Raw genomic sequence first — 19,336 nt, forward strand, 5'->3', positions numbered from 1 at the left:
CGTTTCTAGTGGACACCAACTTGATTTTAACCAAGTTCGCCTACATGGTAGGCGACCTTCATTTTTTTTTTTTTATTTTATTTTTTAAATTTGATACTTGTTATGCATTAAAAATGTGACACGTCAGCAAACCGAGTTCGCTACACAGAGTAGCGAACTTGCCCCTGTGGCATATTAAAAAATAACACTGTTCGCATGACATTTAGATAAAAAAATTGATGAACAGTGACATTTTGATAGTGTCCCAGTAACACTTTGATCACTATTCTTTTATGTTTGGTGCTCTTATTGTGTTCAGGTGAGTTTGTTAAGTAGTGTCAGAAGCAAAATAGAGATTTGGCAGACATATAAGATAAAAAAAAATAATAATATGTCAAAGGACAGTAACTGAGTAGAGTCAGATTGAACATAACACCTACCTAAAGAATCTTGTTACTATTACTGTAAAGTATAGACTGCAAGAGCTGCAAGATTCTGGGTTTTTGCTTAAATTTCGCTATGATTGTCATGTCCCTCTTCCAATCCTGTTTCAGAGTTTTGTTACTGTGATAGTGAAACGAACCACACCTAAGAGCAAGCAAAGCTAGACAGCATTGAAAACAAACAAAAACCAAAAAGAGGAAAGAAAAAAATAAAAAATAAAGGAACAGAGATATGCATGCATGTAGGTAGGATATAGGTTCTTTGTAGCTATATTCAAATTATACATATTTGCTTCCGCTTGAATTTTGAGTTCAAATTTTTGTGAATATAAAAAAAAAATCTTTTAAAAGAGTTAGAGTTAGTTTTATTATGATATGAAATTTTTTGACTCAAACAGAATTATTTCTGGTGAAAGATTTATGTTATTTATACAAATAATATATATATATATATATATATATATATATATATATATATATATATACCTTTCAATTATTGCCCAACATGCCATTACCAAACTCCTACATGTGTGTGGCTGCTGTTTTACCCTATCAATTTTTGTTGTACGCTTCACATTTTCAGGGTTTGGCCACACCACATCACATCAAGACAAAATTAAGATTTTTCTTTATGTTTCCTTTTTTCTTCATTTTTCTTTCATATTTTTCTTAGGCTGAAACTAATTTTGGTATATTTCCATCTGTTAAGATGTAGTTTATAAATGATACGCAAAAATGCATATCTTGACTTTCTCAAATCCAATTTGTAATAACATCTCTCTCGCATGAATACATTAATATCATCGATTTCAAATTCAGCACTTATAGAAGGGTTTACAATATAACTAATAAATCATTTGATTAAAATAACTATGTACTATAGATAATATATAATTATTTTTTTAATATCTCTTATAATTATATATTACCAGTAGTATATAGTTAAAATGTTAAAAAAAAATTATATCCCTTATAACTATATATTACTCGTAGTACATAGTTATTTTCTGTTGCAAGAATTGATTCTTATATTTCTCCATATAAATATAGGATTTTATTAATCTCATGTTAAAGAAGATAAATTATCTTATGTCATTTAGATAAATTTGTTAGCTCCATCATCTAGAAAAAATGTGACACAATTATTAAAGAATATGTAAAAGAGAAAACTTATCTCATATAGCATGAGAGTGATTTTTTCCATAAATATATAAACCTGAAATGGAAATTGAAGATTCTTTTTTCCTAAAATAAAATGAAAGCTAATTAATTTTGTGTATAAGTTGCCATCGATGTATTAAGAAAGTGAATAATGAAAAATAAAATAAAAAATGTAGGGCTAAGTGCACGTGCAGGAGACAAAATCTTTGGAAATCTCAATGGGAGGGGTCATATCATACCGCGGCGTATACGTAATTAAAAGGGTAGGTTGACTCTCGTGTACCTTGTGTCTCTTTGTAGATTTATGTGAACTATTCAACATCAAATCTTCATCTAAGAAGATTGGGTGTTTAATGTTTGTTATGATTTTGGCTCATAGATTAGTGTGCACTTTTCAATCCCAAGTCCTCATTTGAAAAGATTCTGAGTTTGATCTTTGTTATCACTTATCCACTCACACGGGACACGATACGAAATGACATGTTAATTTAAAAAATGGGATTTGCATTTGTTATTGAACATGACATAACAAATTTTCCTATATACACAACATTTTGTGGGACTCATACTTTTTGAAGAAAAAAGAAAAAAAGAAAAAAAGAAAATTACGGCACGCAAAACGAATCTCTATAACATTACACGATCACTTTTTCTACAACATAACTTTTATAAAACCATTAAAAAATATCATATTTTGACACATTGAAATACGTTTTGATATTAAATAAAAATTTAATATATATAATATAATTTATATTTAATACATATAAGAGTTCATAATAAATCATATAACCAATCAAATATTTAAATTTCATAATATAAATATAAATATAAATAATTTTTCGTACTTCGCTAATTTTTCATGTCAAATTTTGTAATAGAAAAAATTAATTTATAAATTAATTTTTTTATATTTAGTTAATAAAATAAAATTAAGATTAAAAAAACAAAAACAAAAACGTGTCGGAGCGTGTCAGAGTGTTGACCGCATGTCGAAAAAAGTTGACTATCGAAAAAACGTGTCGGAGAGTTAATCACGTGTCTCCAAATATTGATCGCGTGTCGAATGCATGTCGGAGCGTGTCCGTGTCGAACATGTGACCGACATGCAAACTTTTTAAAAACATCTGTGTCCGTGCTTGTTAGGTTATGACTTAAGCAGATTAATGTTATTTCTTTTTAAGCATAATTGAACTTCTTTGTTTATTAAACGTGATATAATATGAGGTAAGATATTCTTACTACTAAATTTTTCTACTACCACTTCACTACCATTTTAATCACTATTGGATTCAAATGTTGTTATTTTTTCTCTCTCTTCATTCAAACTTTTCTCTAATGTGATTAAAGTGGTAGTGGAGTGGTAGTAGAAACATTTGGTAGTAAAAATATCCTATCACATATAATATTGTTATCTCTTTTAAGAGTTGAATTCTAAATGATTTCAATAAAACTTAATTAATTTACCTTACAGGTAACTTTTTCTTATAACATGATTGTCAATGAGATCAGTAATTATTTTAACTCAAATTTTGTTAACTCAAAAAACTAACTTATTGAATGATAAGATTTCGTGAATTAAATGTCATAATAAACTGTTTTATTAACTAAGTTTGTGTTCTTTTACTAAAGTTCAAATGAGTTAAGAGTACGAGAAAAGCTCAAAAAACCTAAAGTTCAATGAGCTCTAAGGTTTGGGTTTCTTGGTACTCTTATAAATACTCACACTTAACTTCAGGATTATTGAACAAAGAGATAAGCTCATATCTAAAAAGTATCTACACATTTTCCCTTTTCTCTCGAGAGATAGCTTGGAAGGTTTATCAAAACCTAGAGAGATCTGTTCGTGCTGTTACGCAGAAGAGATCAGTTCGTGAATTCGTGCTATGACGCAAAAGACTCTAGTTTGTAGAGCATCATCCCAGATCTATGCTACAAGAGATAATTGTAAATAATGATGATCAATTATATCCCAAACCGCAATACTTTAAACACTTCCACATAACCAATTGCTCCTGCACGATGTTGAAATGTTTAATATTGCCTCAAGTCCTAATTTTTTGGCATAATGAATAAAATTCCAACCCCTTCATGGCTCACTGAAAATGAGACTGAGAAATATTCAAAAGATTGTCAGTTGGACCATTGCAGATGATAACGGTTCCTTTTTTTTTGCCTACCACATGATCTGTACTATACTTTCAGTATCCATTCATACTACGCTGAAATTTGTGACCAAACACACTGCCAATATATTTGCCTTGTGTCAATATCATATCCAGCTCACTAGAAAACCCTCACAGCGCAGCCTAATTATGAATCATGTACTGAATGGTCCATGTTTCTGTGCACACACACTCTTTCAACCCAACAAAAGAAAAAAGCCACACCAAATTTCATTAGCCTCATCTCAACAAAATCCAAAAGAACATCGAGCTATCTGATCTTTATTGTGGCTTGATTAATTCTTTAGTTCTATTACGCTGTCACTTGCATGAATAAAAGGGTCCCAATCAATAGTGAAATTTGATGATAATACTGAAGATTTTACTTGGATTAAGACCCTTCATTACTGTCTGATGTGATTAATGCTGAGTGATTAGATTAGGCAATATTCAAGATGTTCCTACCGTAATCTTATAGTAAGATTACGATGAGATTTTCTATATTACCCCGAAATGTGTGGTGTTGCAAGAAATTTCAGTTATTTCATGTTAGATTCTCATGGGGCCTCTAACTATGACATCCTAACCGCTATAGAAGTTTTTATTTTTATTTTATTTTTTCTATTTGCACGATTAACGAAGTTTCCTCTTCCCGAATAATACATTACATTACATAATTTGTCGCTGACTAATATTTTTTAGAAAATGCCATTTGCTTAATTATGCCGAAAATTGCTTGATTATAAGTGGATACTGAATACGGACCACGGACTACATAGCAATGGGGAATGTTATTTGTCCAATCCTTAATGTTAGTAAGTATTCATTAGCTATACGTAATTTCACTAAATATTCATTAAGGTTAGTAATATATCCTATCCTTAAAAAAAGAAATGCTTTCCTTTCTCCCTAATTTTTGTAAAGAAAAAATAAGTCTCCATAGACATTTGTTGCTTTATTGTTTCTATTAGGCTGACTTCTCTGTTTTTTCCTATATATTTCCACTTCTGCTTTTAAACTTTGAAGGTCCCCCCCCCCCCCCCCCCCCCCCCCCCCCCCCCCTTTCTCTTGTTTCTGTCCCTGCAAACTCTTTGCTTTATAAAAGCAAATATTGACTCCATAGCACCACAAGTCCACAACAAGTACATTCGCAACCATTTATGAATAGAAAATAAATTTAAGAGTGAGGTGCTTCACAATTCTTACACGGATAAATTTAGTGCCTGGTTGGATCCTCTTATTTTTAAGTTAGAAGCTACTTATAAGCTAAAGCTAAAAAAAAGAGCTTAAAAAAAGCTAAAAGTTGTTTGGAAATTACATAAAGATTTTAGCTTAAAAATTACTTTAAAGCACATATTTCAAGAAAATTATCTCTCTATCTTTATCACTCTTTATTTAAAAAAAAAAGCACACAATTCAAGAAAAACAGATAAGAGATTAAAAAAAAGCTCCTCCTATGAGCTTTTAGTTTTCAGCTTTTTTTTTCATTATAAAAAAAAGAGTTTTTTGTTATAAGAGTTTTTCCTAAAACCTGTTTGGCCTAGCTTATGCTTATAAGCAGCTTTTAGCTTAAAAAAGAGAGGATCCAAACAGGCACTAAGTATTGTTTTGTAGGAGAGCTGTATATTCTGCTTGCATTGCATTATACCAGTGAGGTAAGGATAATGCTTGTACAACAGAAGTTGGTTCTAGGCAAGCTATGAGAGCTTTTGGTTTGAATATGCCATTCTTAGCCCTGGTGATCATTGGATGAGTTAGAGAAGTGGAATTTAATCTGCAAACAGTGTTAGAGGATCTGCAAGAAGGATTAGTAGTTCTAACCAAAGATCAATAGTAGGATCACTCAAGTCTGTGTGTGTAGTTGGTAGTGTAGATGAATTGATTGGAGATACATTTTGAATTGGTGTGTGAGATACAGACTCAGAGGTAGTGATAGGAGAAATAGTTGGAATTATAGAAGTATTTGGTGTGAGATATTGTTAATAGTAGGAATAACTGGACTTGAGAAACAAGTATTTGACTGTCTGTTAGAAACATAATGAGAAGGTTCAGAATAAGGAAACTTAGACTCATCAAATAGGACATATCTACCTATGAATATATGACCAGTTGGACTTAGGCATTTGTAACCCTTATGTTTTGTGCTATAACCAATAAAAGTACATTTTGTTGATCTGAAATCCATTTTATGTTTGTTGTAGGGTCTAAGGTATGGATAACAAGCACATCCAAATGTTTTGAGGAATGAATAGTCAGGAGTTCTTTGAAATAGGATTTCAAAAGGAGATTTCTGGTTTAAAGTAGGTGTGGGTAGTTGATTTATGACATAGGTGGCAGTTAGAAAGGCATCTTCCCAAAATTTATTAGGTAAATTTGATTGAGCTAGAAGAGCTAAACCAGTTTCTACTACATGGCGATGTTTTCTTTCTGGCTTTCCATTATGTTGATGAGTATAGGGGCAGGTAAGACGATGAATGATGCCTTGTTTTTGTAAGTAGGGAGTGAGTCTTAGATATTCTTTTCCATTATCAGTTTGAAGTGATTTTATTTTTGTGTTTAGTTGTAGTTCAATCATAGTTTTGAATTGAACAAATATGCCATAGGTTTGAGATCTGTTAACCATAGGATAAATCCAGGTATAATTGGAAAATGCATCTACAAAAAGAATGTAGTATTTAGCACCTGATGTGCTTTCTGTAGGAGCTGGACCCCAAATATCTGAGAGTATGAGTTGCAAAGGACTAGTATAAGTTGTAGTAGTATTAGGTAAGTGAAGTTAATGCATCTTTGCCATACAACAAGCACAACATAGTTTGGAATCATTTTTATTTATGTAAGGTATATTACAATGCCTAAGAACCAACTTTACAGTTTGGATAGAAGCATGAGCTAATCTAGAATGCCAAAGATCTAAAGTAGCAACACTAGAGGTATTATTACATGTGATGTGAGAATTAGAAAAAACAGAAGTATTTAGACTTGGAGAGTTTCCATCAGCAGTGAATCTTGGAAGTTGTTGTGCTCCATCAAAAGCATATAGACCATTTTTAAGCTTGCCTTGGAGAAGAATCTCCTTGGTAGCCTGTGATTTGACATAGCAGATATTAGCATGAAATTCAAAAAAGGCTTTGTGTTCTTTTGCAAATTGAGAAACGCTTAGCAATTTTTTGGATAAACCAGGTACATGTAAAAGATTGGACAAAGTAAAATATTATGACCTGATAGGAGAGTATAGAATTGAGTGACCTACATTTTTGATTTTTAGGTTAGAACCATTACCTACTTGAACTGCATCTTGACCACTGTATGTTGCTTTGTGAATCAGGTTGCTTGCATCTGGTGTGAAATGGTTTGTGGCTCCAGAATCAGGATACCAGCTGGAGTTTGAGAGAGAAAAATAGTCAGAATTGTCATCATTTTGTTGGCTTCCACCAGCATTATTGGTTTCTGTTAGGTTGGCCTATACTGGAATTGTTACTTGGTTTAAGTTGACTCTGAAAATTCTGATTGAATCTGTGATGACATTCTAAGTCTAGGTGGCCAATTTTGCCACAAACTTGACACTGAGGTCTGATATAATGGGAGTTGTATCTGCCTCCTCCTCCTCCTCTATAGGCTCGATTAAAACCTCCTCTGTTTCCATAGTTTCCTCCTCGATTAAAACCTCCTCTGTTGAAGTTTGAGGAATTGTTTTGCCTTCTGAATTGCAGCTGAGCCATGTTGGCTTGAAGAGTTCCAGCAAGATTTTTCTTATGTTTCTCAAATCTCTGTTCTTAAGCCATCAAGAGTGCTTCAATTCCTCCTACTGTGTAAGGATCAGTCCTTGAAATAACTGATGTTACAAAAGAATCATAGTCTTCATTCAAACCATCCAAGATAGCATCAATGTGATCTTCTGAATTAACTGATGAACCACATGAAGCTAGGGAATCAACAATTTTCTTGATCTGTAGTAAGTATTTTGACACTTCACCTTCTTTCTTAGTATTCTTTAGTTGCAATTTGAGCTGCTTGACTTTTGCTCGTGTTTGTGATGAGAAAAATTCTTCAAGTTTGCTCCAAACTTAGAATGAGTTAGAACAACCAACCATACGTGTGTATATTGATTCTGACATGGATGATAGTAACCATGACAGAAGCAGCTGGTCTTGTTGAGCATTACGTGCTTTCTGAACATCTGAGGGTGGAACTTCACTGTTAGAACCCTTTCTGCATTTTCTCCGGTGGAATCAACTCCAGCAGGTACAATATCTTGAATTTCTTGTGTGATGAATTTGTTTAAGTCATAGCCTTTGATTGTGGCTAGAGCTTGCTGTTTCCAGGGTAAAAAATTGTCTTCACCCAGTTTGAAAGAAACTGGATTAGAAAAGGTATGGATAGAGTTTAGCACATATCTGTTTGTCTCCATGTATCAAGAAGCTCTAATACCATGAAAGGTATCAAAGTCAAGAAGAGAAAGAAAGAAAAAGGAAGAAGATGACAGACAAAGAGAAACTCTATTCACTTTCAATTGATTGTAAAAATGACTTTATCATTTACAAAGTGAGACTCAATCTTTATTTATAGATTGGTTCACTGCTAACTGACTTATTACAAGTTTGTTAGATAACACTAACTAATTCTATTCTGTTAAATCTCCTAACTGACTTCATTGGGCCATTCATTGGGCCACACTGGCTTTCAAGATACATAAGGAAACGATTAAAGTTAAATGTAATTTTTTTTATTCTTATACATATGTAAATTGATCACCTCTCTTTCTATATATAGAAGAAGAGTGTTTTTAAAAGTTTGTTTATGTTGTTTTATTAAAAAAAAAATTGTAAAAGAATGATTGCGTATATGAGAAAAGGATTGCATACATGCTGTTTAAGATCCCATACCTGAACGGCCCTAAAGATCCCATACCTGAACGGCCCTAAGATCCCATACCTGCACGAACAATATTGAATGGGATTTGAATAAACATTGTGTCTCAACCATTAAAGGTTATAATTGTGGACACAGCAATTATCATATGACAATACAAGCCATCGTGCAAATCTTTGCTTCCAGTGTTTTGGCATTATTCAATATGCATATGCGCACAACATTTTTGCTACTTTCAACTCACACAAAATCATGTCTATAGGTCATAACTGGTATTTTAACCAAAAACCACAACCTTTACACTCGAACTGTACATCAAAATGGCTTTTGTAAATAAATTAGAGAAAAAGAAAAGGCAAGAGGAAAATTTGGTGTCACTGGGTAAGAGCAACATCATGGCCACGCAAAAGGCATCCAAAGAAAAGAAAATGGTGCAACCATGTTCTGAGGATCAAGAAAAGATAAAGTATAGGAATTTGTATAAGAATACCAGGAAAAATACAATAAGGATTTGATCCGTTAAGGATATTATCTTGTCAGAATTGTTTAAATTGTGATGTAGATTTGAGTAGGCTGAGCACGTAAGCTCTATGGAGAAAGAGGCCTGGCTATTCTGGAAACTCGTCATAAAGATCATTTCCCCAGGTACACATTTGAATACACCGTGGCTCCACTCCTATATTCATAAAGAGGAATTTTGGTTAGCTTCTGGTCGTACATATTATTTTCTATATAATGGGGCCTAATAGAGATCAAATAAAAGACCGTTTCTCATTAAACAATTGGATTTTTGATGTTCATATCTATTACTTATGTTTACTTCCTCCAGCCTTAAATTTTTTGCAGTCTATTAATTACTATATTTTACTTGGACAGAAATAGGAAATCATTTTTTCAATTCTTACCTTACTATATCATCTTAAGTTCAGCGACTCTTTGAAAAACAACTGTTATAGGGTAATATCATTATCTTAATCTCATTAGGTTGCAGTAATTTTTTTTTTTTAACATTATCAATCCAGCCATGTATTGTCAAATTATTAAACAGTTTGACTGCAACACTTTGTTACTCCAAAATTTAACCTTATAATGGCGTGTCTATATAAGATAAAATAAAATATTATCTTTATTCCAAACTAATTAAGTAGATATCAATTGCTAGATAATATTATAAAAGACTTTACACACATATGTCAAATTTAAATTGCAAGTATAAAATCACCCCACATACATTGCTGAACTTTGAAATAAAAGGTCAAATTACCTCTAGTTGTTTGCCAACGGTGACAACTATATTCTCTGGACCTGCATCAAATGACAGGGGACCTCGTTCAGTTTGGACGTAAAATATACAATGCTCCATGGGAAGGTAGAAGCGCAAAGCATGATCACATAATAATCTGTCCTTTTTCTTATCCGTGACGCCTTCATTTTGTTTAGGGACATTGTCGTGCGGATACCTGCACAAGCAAATCACTGACTCTGTCTCTTGAATCCTTTCCTTTAACTCTTGAGATGTGTCCTGCTGTAGAGCTAGAGCCACTTGCTCCACTATTCTATCCAATCTACTTGCAACGTTTCCCATATGAACACTGCGTGATATAAAACAAGTTAGCACCTTGTTTTGTCTCCATTAGAGACAAATGACAATGTAGTTGACTAGTTATCTATTCTCTTCTATACCCGTTAACAGTGAAAATTAATCCTTGAATTATACAACAATTAACAACATTCAATCAACAACAACCCAATAGTAGGGTCAATAATCAATTACATCGCCAAACAATGTCATTCGACTCTACCAAAAATTAAAGGATTTTACAAAAGTTAAATTTTGATGAAATAGTGATGTAATACATTGTTATTTAATAATTTGACAGCATATATATATACAAAACATATTATTACATAATAATGAAAAAATTATATTAATAAATTATTTAAATTATTTCTTTATTTAATGAATTCTTCCAAATTTTATCTTTATTAAAATTTATTATTTTCAATGCAGTAGATTAATATGTACAGTAATAATTAGTTTGGTATCCTTTGAATAATGAAAATTTCAGCATAAAATTTTCATGAGTAATGATTAGTGCACAATCATTAACACTACAATGAAGTAATAGCATCAAAATATTGGACAACATGATAGGATAAGAATGGAAAGAATAAGAGAGTTGGATAAAGATAAAAAATGATATAGGCATGATATGCGCATATCCTATCCTATATTTGATGTGCCTTAAATTAATAATATGATTAGTGTTTGAGGTGAATCAGATATTATCAAAATATGATATACATATTTATTCAATTTTAAAAATTACAATTTTAAAAATATTTATTGAGATATCACAACAGCCACATCGGGTCACTCTGCACACGGTGCTAAGCTCCGTAGCTACAAACTCCACTTTCTAATCTCCATTACCCGAGAAAACCTTGGGTACATTAGATGTAGGTACATCTCTACCTAATGGGAAAAGTTTTTCAGAATTAATGGGAATAATAAAGAAAAATAAGGATATAAATGAAAAAATAATTTTCCTATCTGAAAAAAAATGTACCAAATTGGATAAATTTGAAAATTTCCCTTTCTCCATCTATCCACCTGAATTTTATTCCCTGATCTTCTTTTTTTCTTTTTCTTCTCCCTTTCTCTCCTCTTTCTCTCTCTACTTTTTTCTCTCTTGCAAAACCAAAGGGCTGGGAGCTCTACATTTTCTCTCCTACCCACCAACCCACATGTGATTACGCGCACGAAACCATGTCCCTCCTCGACAAATTCTTCTACAAGAGACCCCTAGATGGCTTGCTCGAATTCGTTGACAGAGTGCATGATAAAAGAGAATAGTGTTTATCCTTTAAAATGACACAACTTATATCTTTTCATTCTCATAGAGAGGTGAGACACACATTTATATTTTTTTATCTACTCTCTCCCCTCCTTTATCTATCTCCTTCTCTCAGTTGAAATCTGATAATTAAGAATAATTGGTACCTAATAACAATTATATATAATGCATGTAGCGATTTTACTTACTATCATTTTAATCTTACTATTCTTACTAATTGATTGGTTATTATTGGATCAATTTGAAATCAACGGTTAAAAAATAAGAAAAATTAATTGATCCAATGATAACCAATCAAGTAATATGAGTAGTGAGACTAAAATGTTAGTAAGTGTAACATTCACATGAAGTATTTTTAGGGAAAAAAGTTTTTCCATGTATATAGGTACAATATGAAAAGTTATCTTTTTTTTTCTCTCTTCTTCTCAGATAGAAGATATGGAGAAAGAGAAAAATATTATAACTATTTATATCCTAGTGAAAAAAAAAAACTAAAACGACACACTTAACCCAAATTTTTAATGTCAACAAAAGAAAATAGTTTGCATGAAAAGATGATGGTGGAGAGTGATAACGAGGGAAGCCACTACACATTTCACGGTGGAAGCAAGAAGAATATTCATCCATAGAGTGTAAGTGAAAAAGGTGCATCAAAATCCAAAAGGTTCAACAACAAGAAACGAAACAAGTGATAATCCAATAAGCAAACTAAAACAAAACGAGGAGCATATATATATATATATATATATATATTTATTGTGATACCCAAATTATGTACGTGACACCCATATATTTATTTTTACCTTTTGTATGGTTATGATTTTCCATATTTAATGCTTTCACTTTAAATTTGGGAAATCATGACCATACAAAGATGAAAATAAATATAACCGTTGGATCAACATAAGCGATCTAAGGGTGAGATTGACTGGGTGTCACATGAGTGTAACATAACTTGAGTGTCACAATATCTTATCCCTATATATATATATATATATATATATATATATATATATAAAATACCAAAAGTTACGATGCGTTTGGTTCCCGAGAATCTTGTGAGCGGTGAATTCCAGCGCTCCCTTGCTAGAGCGAACGCAGGGAATCCTCTCTCCGCCGAGTTCGTTACGCTCAACGACGACGTTCTTCGAGTCGTGGAAAACGTGCTCCGCTTCGTCCGCTACCATTCCCAATTCGTGGCCGGAGATCCCGTGGCACCGGATCCGGAACGCGCCGAACTCCCTGGCGGAGTGCAGCAGAAGATCGGCGGAGGCCAGCGGCAGCGATCGGAGGTCGATCTCTGCCGGAGCCGGCGTGATGTGAGGGTCCGGTAGCGTGAGTGCCGGCAACTTGAGCGCTTCCTCGAGGAACTGACTGAAGATCTCGTTAGCGGCGGAGCGCGATCCTCTGCCGGTGGGGATCGGCGACGGTGGCGGAACCGGTATCTGACTGTTGCAGCGAGCGATCGGCATCCAGAACGACGTCGTTTGAACGTTTTGTTTTTTTTGGTGAATAAGATGAATCAGAATCACCGATGAGAATTTCAAAAGCTATTATTATGTATGTAAGAAGAAGGTATTGATCATAGGAGAATTGCAATAGCGACGACGCCGTTTAAGCTTTGTTTTCCGGAAGCGATCACATTACGTAGGAAGAAAATGGTGACGATAGGGACGACGTCGTTTATTTGTGCTGTGAAAGTGTTACTATGAGGATTTCAAAAGCGATTATGAAAGTAGAAGGAAATGAAGATGATGAAAAAGAATTGTAACGGAGACGACGTCGTTATGGAGGAAAATTGTGATGATGAAGATGAACGATGGTTGCAGTTAGAAAGGAGCTTTTTTCGAAAGCTGAAATTGGAACCACGCGAGGGACCCTCTCGTTGGTGGGTGCACTCAATTTCGCGTGGTGCGCACGACTTTCGAGTTTATGTTATTCCCTGCAATGGAGGTCTATCGTGTATCATCTACATCCATATGTCTCTCGCCACGTGTATTTTAAGACGAATTCAATTGGTTAATTGGGCTGCATAGTGGATTTTCTGTGGAAGTTGCTGTAGGGAAGCTTAACTACTAACAAATTTTCATTGGACTAAAGGCTGCAGTTTTGTGCTTGTTAACCTTTTTCAGTTTTTCTATCAATTTCATGTTATGGGCTAAAGGGCCTGGCTTTTGCTTCACCCATCTCATCATTTCTTACTTTCTTGTTGGTTCCATCTGGTTTTGGGCCACCCAAAAGCAAAATTATATGCCGTCAGACTACAAATAAAGCTTATTCCATTTTTTTTAGAATACAAATAAAGCAATTTTTCAAAAAAATAAAGAATACAAATAAAGCAAACCAAAAGGGTTGGGTTACATGTTTGATTCCTTGCATAAATAAGATTTTGAGTTCAAATTATTGTGAATGAAAAAAAAAAAAAGTTTAAGAGAGTTAGACTCGTCATGACGTGAATTTTCCGCCTCGAATAAGATTGCTTCCTGTAAAGGATATATATGATTTATAAATAAAAAAATACAAATAACGCAAAGGGATTATAGTATTTCTTATTTATTTATTTTTTCAATTAAGAGGACATAGTAATTTGATGAAATGAAATAATATCTTCTATGATATATTATTATATGGGGAATGAGTTTCTCCCGCTGGGGCTATAGAAATCATTCCCCTCCTTCCCTCACATAGAAAAAATTCCAATCCCCCCTCCCCCCACCTTTTTTCTTTTCTTTTTTTAATTTTTTGGGCCCCATGTTTTTTTCTTTCTATAAGTTGTTGGTAAAGTGTTTGTCTTCTTAAATGACACAATTTATCATTTCACTCTTACAAAGAAGTAAGACCCATATCTTTATTTTTTTATCCATTCTCTATTTTTCATGATTTATCTTTTTCTCACTTAAATTGACATAACTTTATATAATTTAAGATCACACGCAATTTTCCTAAAGTTTTTTCACGTAACACGAAAAACTTATCACCTTATTGTGACAATTGACAAGTACTTTACAGATTATATACAAATGTGTCGACTGTGAAGTGTTGTCTGCAACTCGATAAATGTGATGGCGATTGTGAATCATGGCAAGATTTCTTTCTTATTCACATCTTTCTCTATGTGATTGTTAAAATGCATGCTTTTTGGTTAGTACTGTTCTCTAATCTCAGTAAGTGTCTTCTTTGTGTAGCAATCACCTCCAACTTTCTGTTTGTTATTCTCAGACATATTGATTGCTTGAAATCCTCCATCTAGTGCTATAGTTTGAAAGAGTAACCAAATATTTTATCCCAACTAGCTAAAATATATACAAACATTATAAATAATAATGTAAAGAACAATTCAACCCAAAAGCTTAAGTTGTTGGGTGAGGTTATATTAATGGTTTTATATATCTCAACATGTCCCCTCACACGAGAGCTCGCTGGGCTTGAAGGGTGGACAACGCACAGGCCCACCTACCTGTGCTAAGAAATTCCACAAGAGAAAATGGAGGAACCCGGGACACGAGGCTCTGATACCAAAGGGTGGGAGTGTCCAAGGCCTTATAAAGGCCACATTAGTTGCCCACACAATCAATGTGGGACTATATATCTCAACACGCCCCCTCACACGACTAACCGGTAGAAGAGGGATCTGACATCAACACAAAACGAAGTCCAAACACAGAACCAGGACCAGATCTAGAACCGTCACAGGGAGACGAAGAGAACGCAACCAGCTGCGGCCGGAGAGGAGGTCCTACGCGCCGCCTTGGTGGAAGAGAAGACCGGATCTTGCACGCGCGCGTGAGGGCGCGTGAGAGGTCCGTTGAGGGTATGGCCGGTGCCGTTGAGTTCGTGCTTCCAAGACGAGCACATCGGTATACAGTTCACCAGAAAACTCCATCGAACGGTGTGGTTGACGTAGACAGAAGTTTTAAACGCGGAAGAAAACGTACCGGAAACTGACAACGTGACAGTTCCGGAAAAAATTTAAAAGACGATGAACAGTGAGTTCACCGGAAAAAAAAAAAAATTCAAAGTTTCTTAGGCTCTTGATACCATGTAAAGAAACAATTCAACCCAAAAGCTTAAGCTGTTGGGTGAGGCTATATTAATGATTTTATATATCTCAACAAATAATGTCTAAATATTATGAGATATCTAAAAAACATGAAATTCTTGGATGTTTACTCATGAAGGTGCGATTTATTTTACCAAAAAGTACAAGTTTTAGAATTAAAAGTAATAGATAAAATTATTTTATTTCATAGAAAAATTGTTACATATTTTTATTAAAAAATTGTGACCTTATTTCCTAAAAAAGGTATAGTATTTCTGTTGGTTTATCTCTCGTAATCCAAAACGATATTATTTTAGGATTCGCAGAAGAAATAATGGGCAAATTTGGAGAAATTTGCATGCAAGAAAAAAGTAAAATTCTCAAAATATCTTGTATTTTTTTTCGCGATCATTTGTCCCAACCAGTATAGCACATGTGTGACTAGGGCATAAGGAGCATAATGGCTTGATGTCATCCTCACCTTCCTCTAGTTTATCACCAACATTCAGGATTCTAAACTCAACATTGATAACTAAACTCGAAAGTTGCATTTATTGTAGAACTTAACACTCACGGCATCTAACAATAGCCATTCGCGTTCCGAAAGATACCCCTCCCTTTCAAGAGGATTTGTTATTTGATAAGGTTACATGTTCAATTACTTGTGCGGCTCCCGTCAATTCCTTTGAGCACATAGTTTTGGGGTATTTTTTATCTGTGGAAAAACACTTTCCCCTTTTTAAAAATGCATTATGATCATACACTTTTTACCCGACACCTTTTCAATGCCATTTTTTTACCCCGACCTCTCTCCTATTTTTCCTGTTCACAAACCAAACAATAGTGTCTTCATTTCACCTTTGACTATGCTAATATATTTGATTCAATTTGGTCGTGTGAATTTTCTAGCACTGTACAAGATAAAGAGCTCATGCAAAATCTTACATAAACAACTCTCATGGTGTTATCACATATAGACATACATTCATTGTCCATACTTTAAATGCATATTCACACTTCACCCTTAGCACAACCGTATGTATCTTGTGTTGGGAAATATCGGTTCCCTCAAACTCGGCTTCTACAGCCTTTTGCGGAAGTCAGTCAGCAAGATCCTCGATCTTGGATCTCAGCAATACCTCGGCCTAAACTTCACCAGGTCGGGTAGCGCGGCGGAAAATCAAAAACAAAAACGGGAGAGAGAGAGAGAACACAAGCAGTTTTTAACGTGGAAAAACCTTCTCCAATGAAAAAGTAAAAATCCACGGGACCTAGTCCAAATCAAAAATCCACTATGAAAATAATGGTTACAAAGAATCAAATTCACCAATGTGGTGGTTAACTCAACCTCTCCAACAATGGTGATAATCAAACTACCCTAGAGATGTTTCACTCAAACTCTCTCTAAGGATTTCTAAAAGACAAAGCATAAAGCTTTGCCCAAATAATTTTCTCTCAAATTTCTAATCTCTCTCTTAACCTCTGACCTAGCCTCCACCCTCAACTAATGAATATATAGAGGAGGTGAGATCTAGGGTTTAGTTTTTTTTTGAGAAAATCCCTCAATGGGCTAGGGCTTAACATTGAAGGAGGAAGCCCAATAAATCTCCCCCTCTGACTTCAATGCGTCGGCTTCAGCATCAACCCGGCTCCTTTACAACAGTCTTCAAATTTTCTTGCAGGAACTGGCTTTGTCATCATGTCGGACCAATTCTGGTCAATGTGCACTTTGACGAGTTCGAGCTCTCCACCTTCCACCACTTCCCGGATCCAGTGATACCTCACATCAATATGCTTAGTACGGGAGTGATAGGTCGAATTCTTCGCAAGATGGATTGCACTTTGATTGTCACAACCCAGCTCGTACTTGTCTTGATCATGGCCGAGTTCCATGAAGAACTTCTTCATCCACAGCATCTCTTTGCTTGCCTCAGTAGCGGCAATGTACTCAGCCTCGGTTTTCGATAATGCAACACATTTCTAAAGTCTTGATTCCCAAGAGACAGCTCCTCCGGCAAATCTCATCATGTATCTCGTCGTCGATTTCCTCGAGTCAGAATCTCCCCCTAAATCAGAATCCGAGTAGCATTGCAACTCGGCTTTGCCTTCTCAAATCGGAGACATAAGTCGGTCGTACCTCGGAGGTACTTGAATATCCACTTCACTGCTTCCCAGTGCTCTTTGCCAGGGTTTGACAGATACCGTTTTACCACTCCAACAGCATACGCCAAGTCGGGTCTAGTGCAAACCATTGCATACATCAAGCTTCCGACGACGGATTGGTACAGGACCTTCATCATCTCATCTTTGTCTTCATCAGATCTCGGACATTGCTTCTGGTTCAGCTTTATATGTCCGGCTAGGGGGTGCTCACTGTTTTGGCTTTATCCATGTTGAATCTCTTTAGAATCTTCTCAATATACTTCTCTTGACTCAGCCACAGTAACTTCTTTTGTCTATCTCGGATAATCTTGATTCCGAGAACCTGCTTTGCAGGGCCGAGGTCCTTCATTGCAAAGGACGAGTTCAACGCCTTCTTCAGGGCGGTTATCCTCGATTTGTCTTTCCCTACAATAAGCATGTCGTCAACATATAACAACAATATCAGAAAATCTCTGGCCTCATACCTCTTCACAAATACGCAGTAGTCAACTTCTGTCTTCTCAAACTTGTGATCAGTCATGAATGATTCAAACTTCTTGTACCACTGCCGAGGTGCTTACTTCAAGCCATAGAGGCTCTTCTTCAACCGACATACCAAGTCTTCTTGGTCTGGAGCTCGAAACCCCTCAGGTTGCTCCATATATATTTCTTCTTCTAAATCACTGAATGAATGCTGTTTTCACGTCCATTTGTTCTACCTCGAGGTCCATCGAAGCCGCAATGGCTAACACAGTTCGGACCGAGGTCATTTTCACCACAGGAGAAAAAATCTCCTCAAAATCTACTCATTTCTTCTTATTGCAGCCTTTCACTACAATTCGGGATTTGTATCTCAATTTCTGCCCGTTCTCTTCATTCTTAACCTTGGAGACCCATTTATTTTTCAGAGCTCGTCTTCCTTCAGGCAACTCGGTCAGCTCAAAAGTCTGATTCTCGTGCACAGACTTCATCTCGTCTTGCTTTGCCTTTTCCCATTCTTCTTTCTCTGAGCTCGTTACAGCCTCATCATAACTCTGAGGCTCACTGTTTTCAGCAACAACGGTGTATTCATCAGATGGGTACCTTGTAGAGGGTCTTCTTTCTCGAGTTGGATATCTCGTCTGTTCTTTAACTTGAGAACCCGGTTCATCATTTTCATCCTGGATCTCATCATCAACTCGGACCTCAATGTCTTGGTCATCATCAGCTTGTTGTTGGTCATCATTTTCTTCATTCTCTTGATTTTCTCCCCCTGCTTCAGCTCGGACAGGAGGAACGGGTTATTCACGTCTGACAGTAACCCGGACTTTGGGTTTCGAAATGTCATGAATGTTCTCATCTTCATGAAAGATCACATCTCGGCTTCTCACTATCTTCTTATTGATTGGATCCCAAAGTCGGAACCCGAACTCACATCTCGGCGAACCAAAATAGATGCATTCTTTTGTCTTCGCATCGAGTTTTGCCCTTTCATCTTTAGGGATATGTACGAAAGCTCGGCAACCAAACACCTTCAATTGTTTGTAGGCCGCTTTTCGACCTGCCCAGACTTCTTCTGGAATTTATCCTTCAAGTGGTCGTGATGGTGAGAGGTTGATCATGTCAATAGCAGTTCTGACGGCTTCTCCCCAGAATGATTTCGGCAATCCGGCATTGGATAACATGCTTCGTACATTCTCT

General features: G+C 35.3%; 1 protein-coding gene across 2 annotated transcripts; it reads right to left on the reverse strand.

Annotated features, from left to right (window-relative positions):
• Positions 1 to 8,924: 8,924 nt before the first annotated feature.
• LOC133311483 (uncharacterized) lies at positions 8,925 to 13,460 on the reverse strand. Of its 2 annotated transcripts, XM_061512542.1 has the most exons (4): positions 12,499 to 13,460; positions 10,078 to 10,209; positions 9,882 to 9,922; positions 9,114 to 9,293 (listed from the first exon to the last, which is right to left on the reverse strand). In XM_061512542.1, exons 1-4 carry the CDS (start codon positions 12,945 to 12,947, stop codon positions 9,226 to 9,228), a joined length of 690 nt encoding a protein of 229 aa, XP_061368526.1. In that variant the 5' UTR covers positions 12,948 to 13,460; the 3' UTR covers positions 9,114 to 9,225. The 2 variants fall into 2 exon arrangements, with proteins under 2 accessions (XP_061368524.1, XP_061368526.1); XM_061512540.1 differs by having other exon boundaries at positions 8,925 to 9,293; positions 9,882 to 10,209.
• Positions 13,461 to 19,336: the final 5,876 nt, after the last annotated feature.

Source organism: Gastrolobium bilobum, unplaced genomic scaffold (assembly GCF_033153095.1).
Source record: "Gastrolobium bilobum isolate Gb01-03AN ecotype WA unplaced genomic scaffold, APGP_CSIRO_Gbil_v1 utg10537, whole genome shotgun sequence".
Taxonomy (NCBI): Eukaryota; Viridiplantae; Streptophyta; class Magnoliopsida; order Fabales; family Fabaceae; genus Gastrolobium; species Gastrolobium bilobum.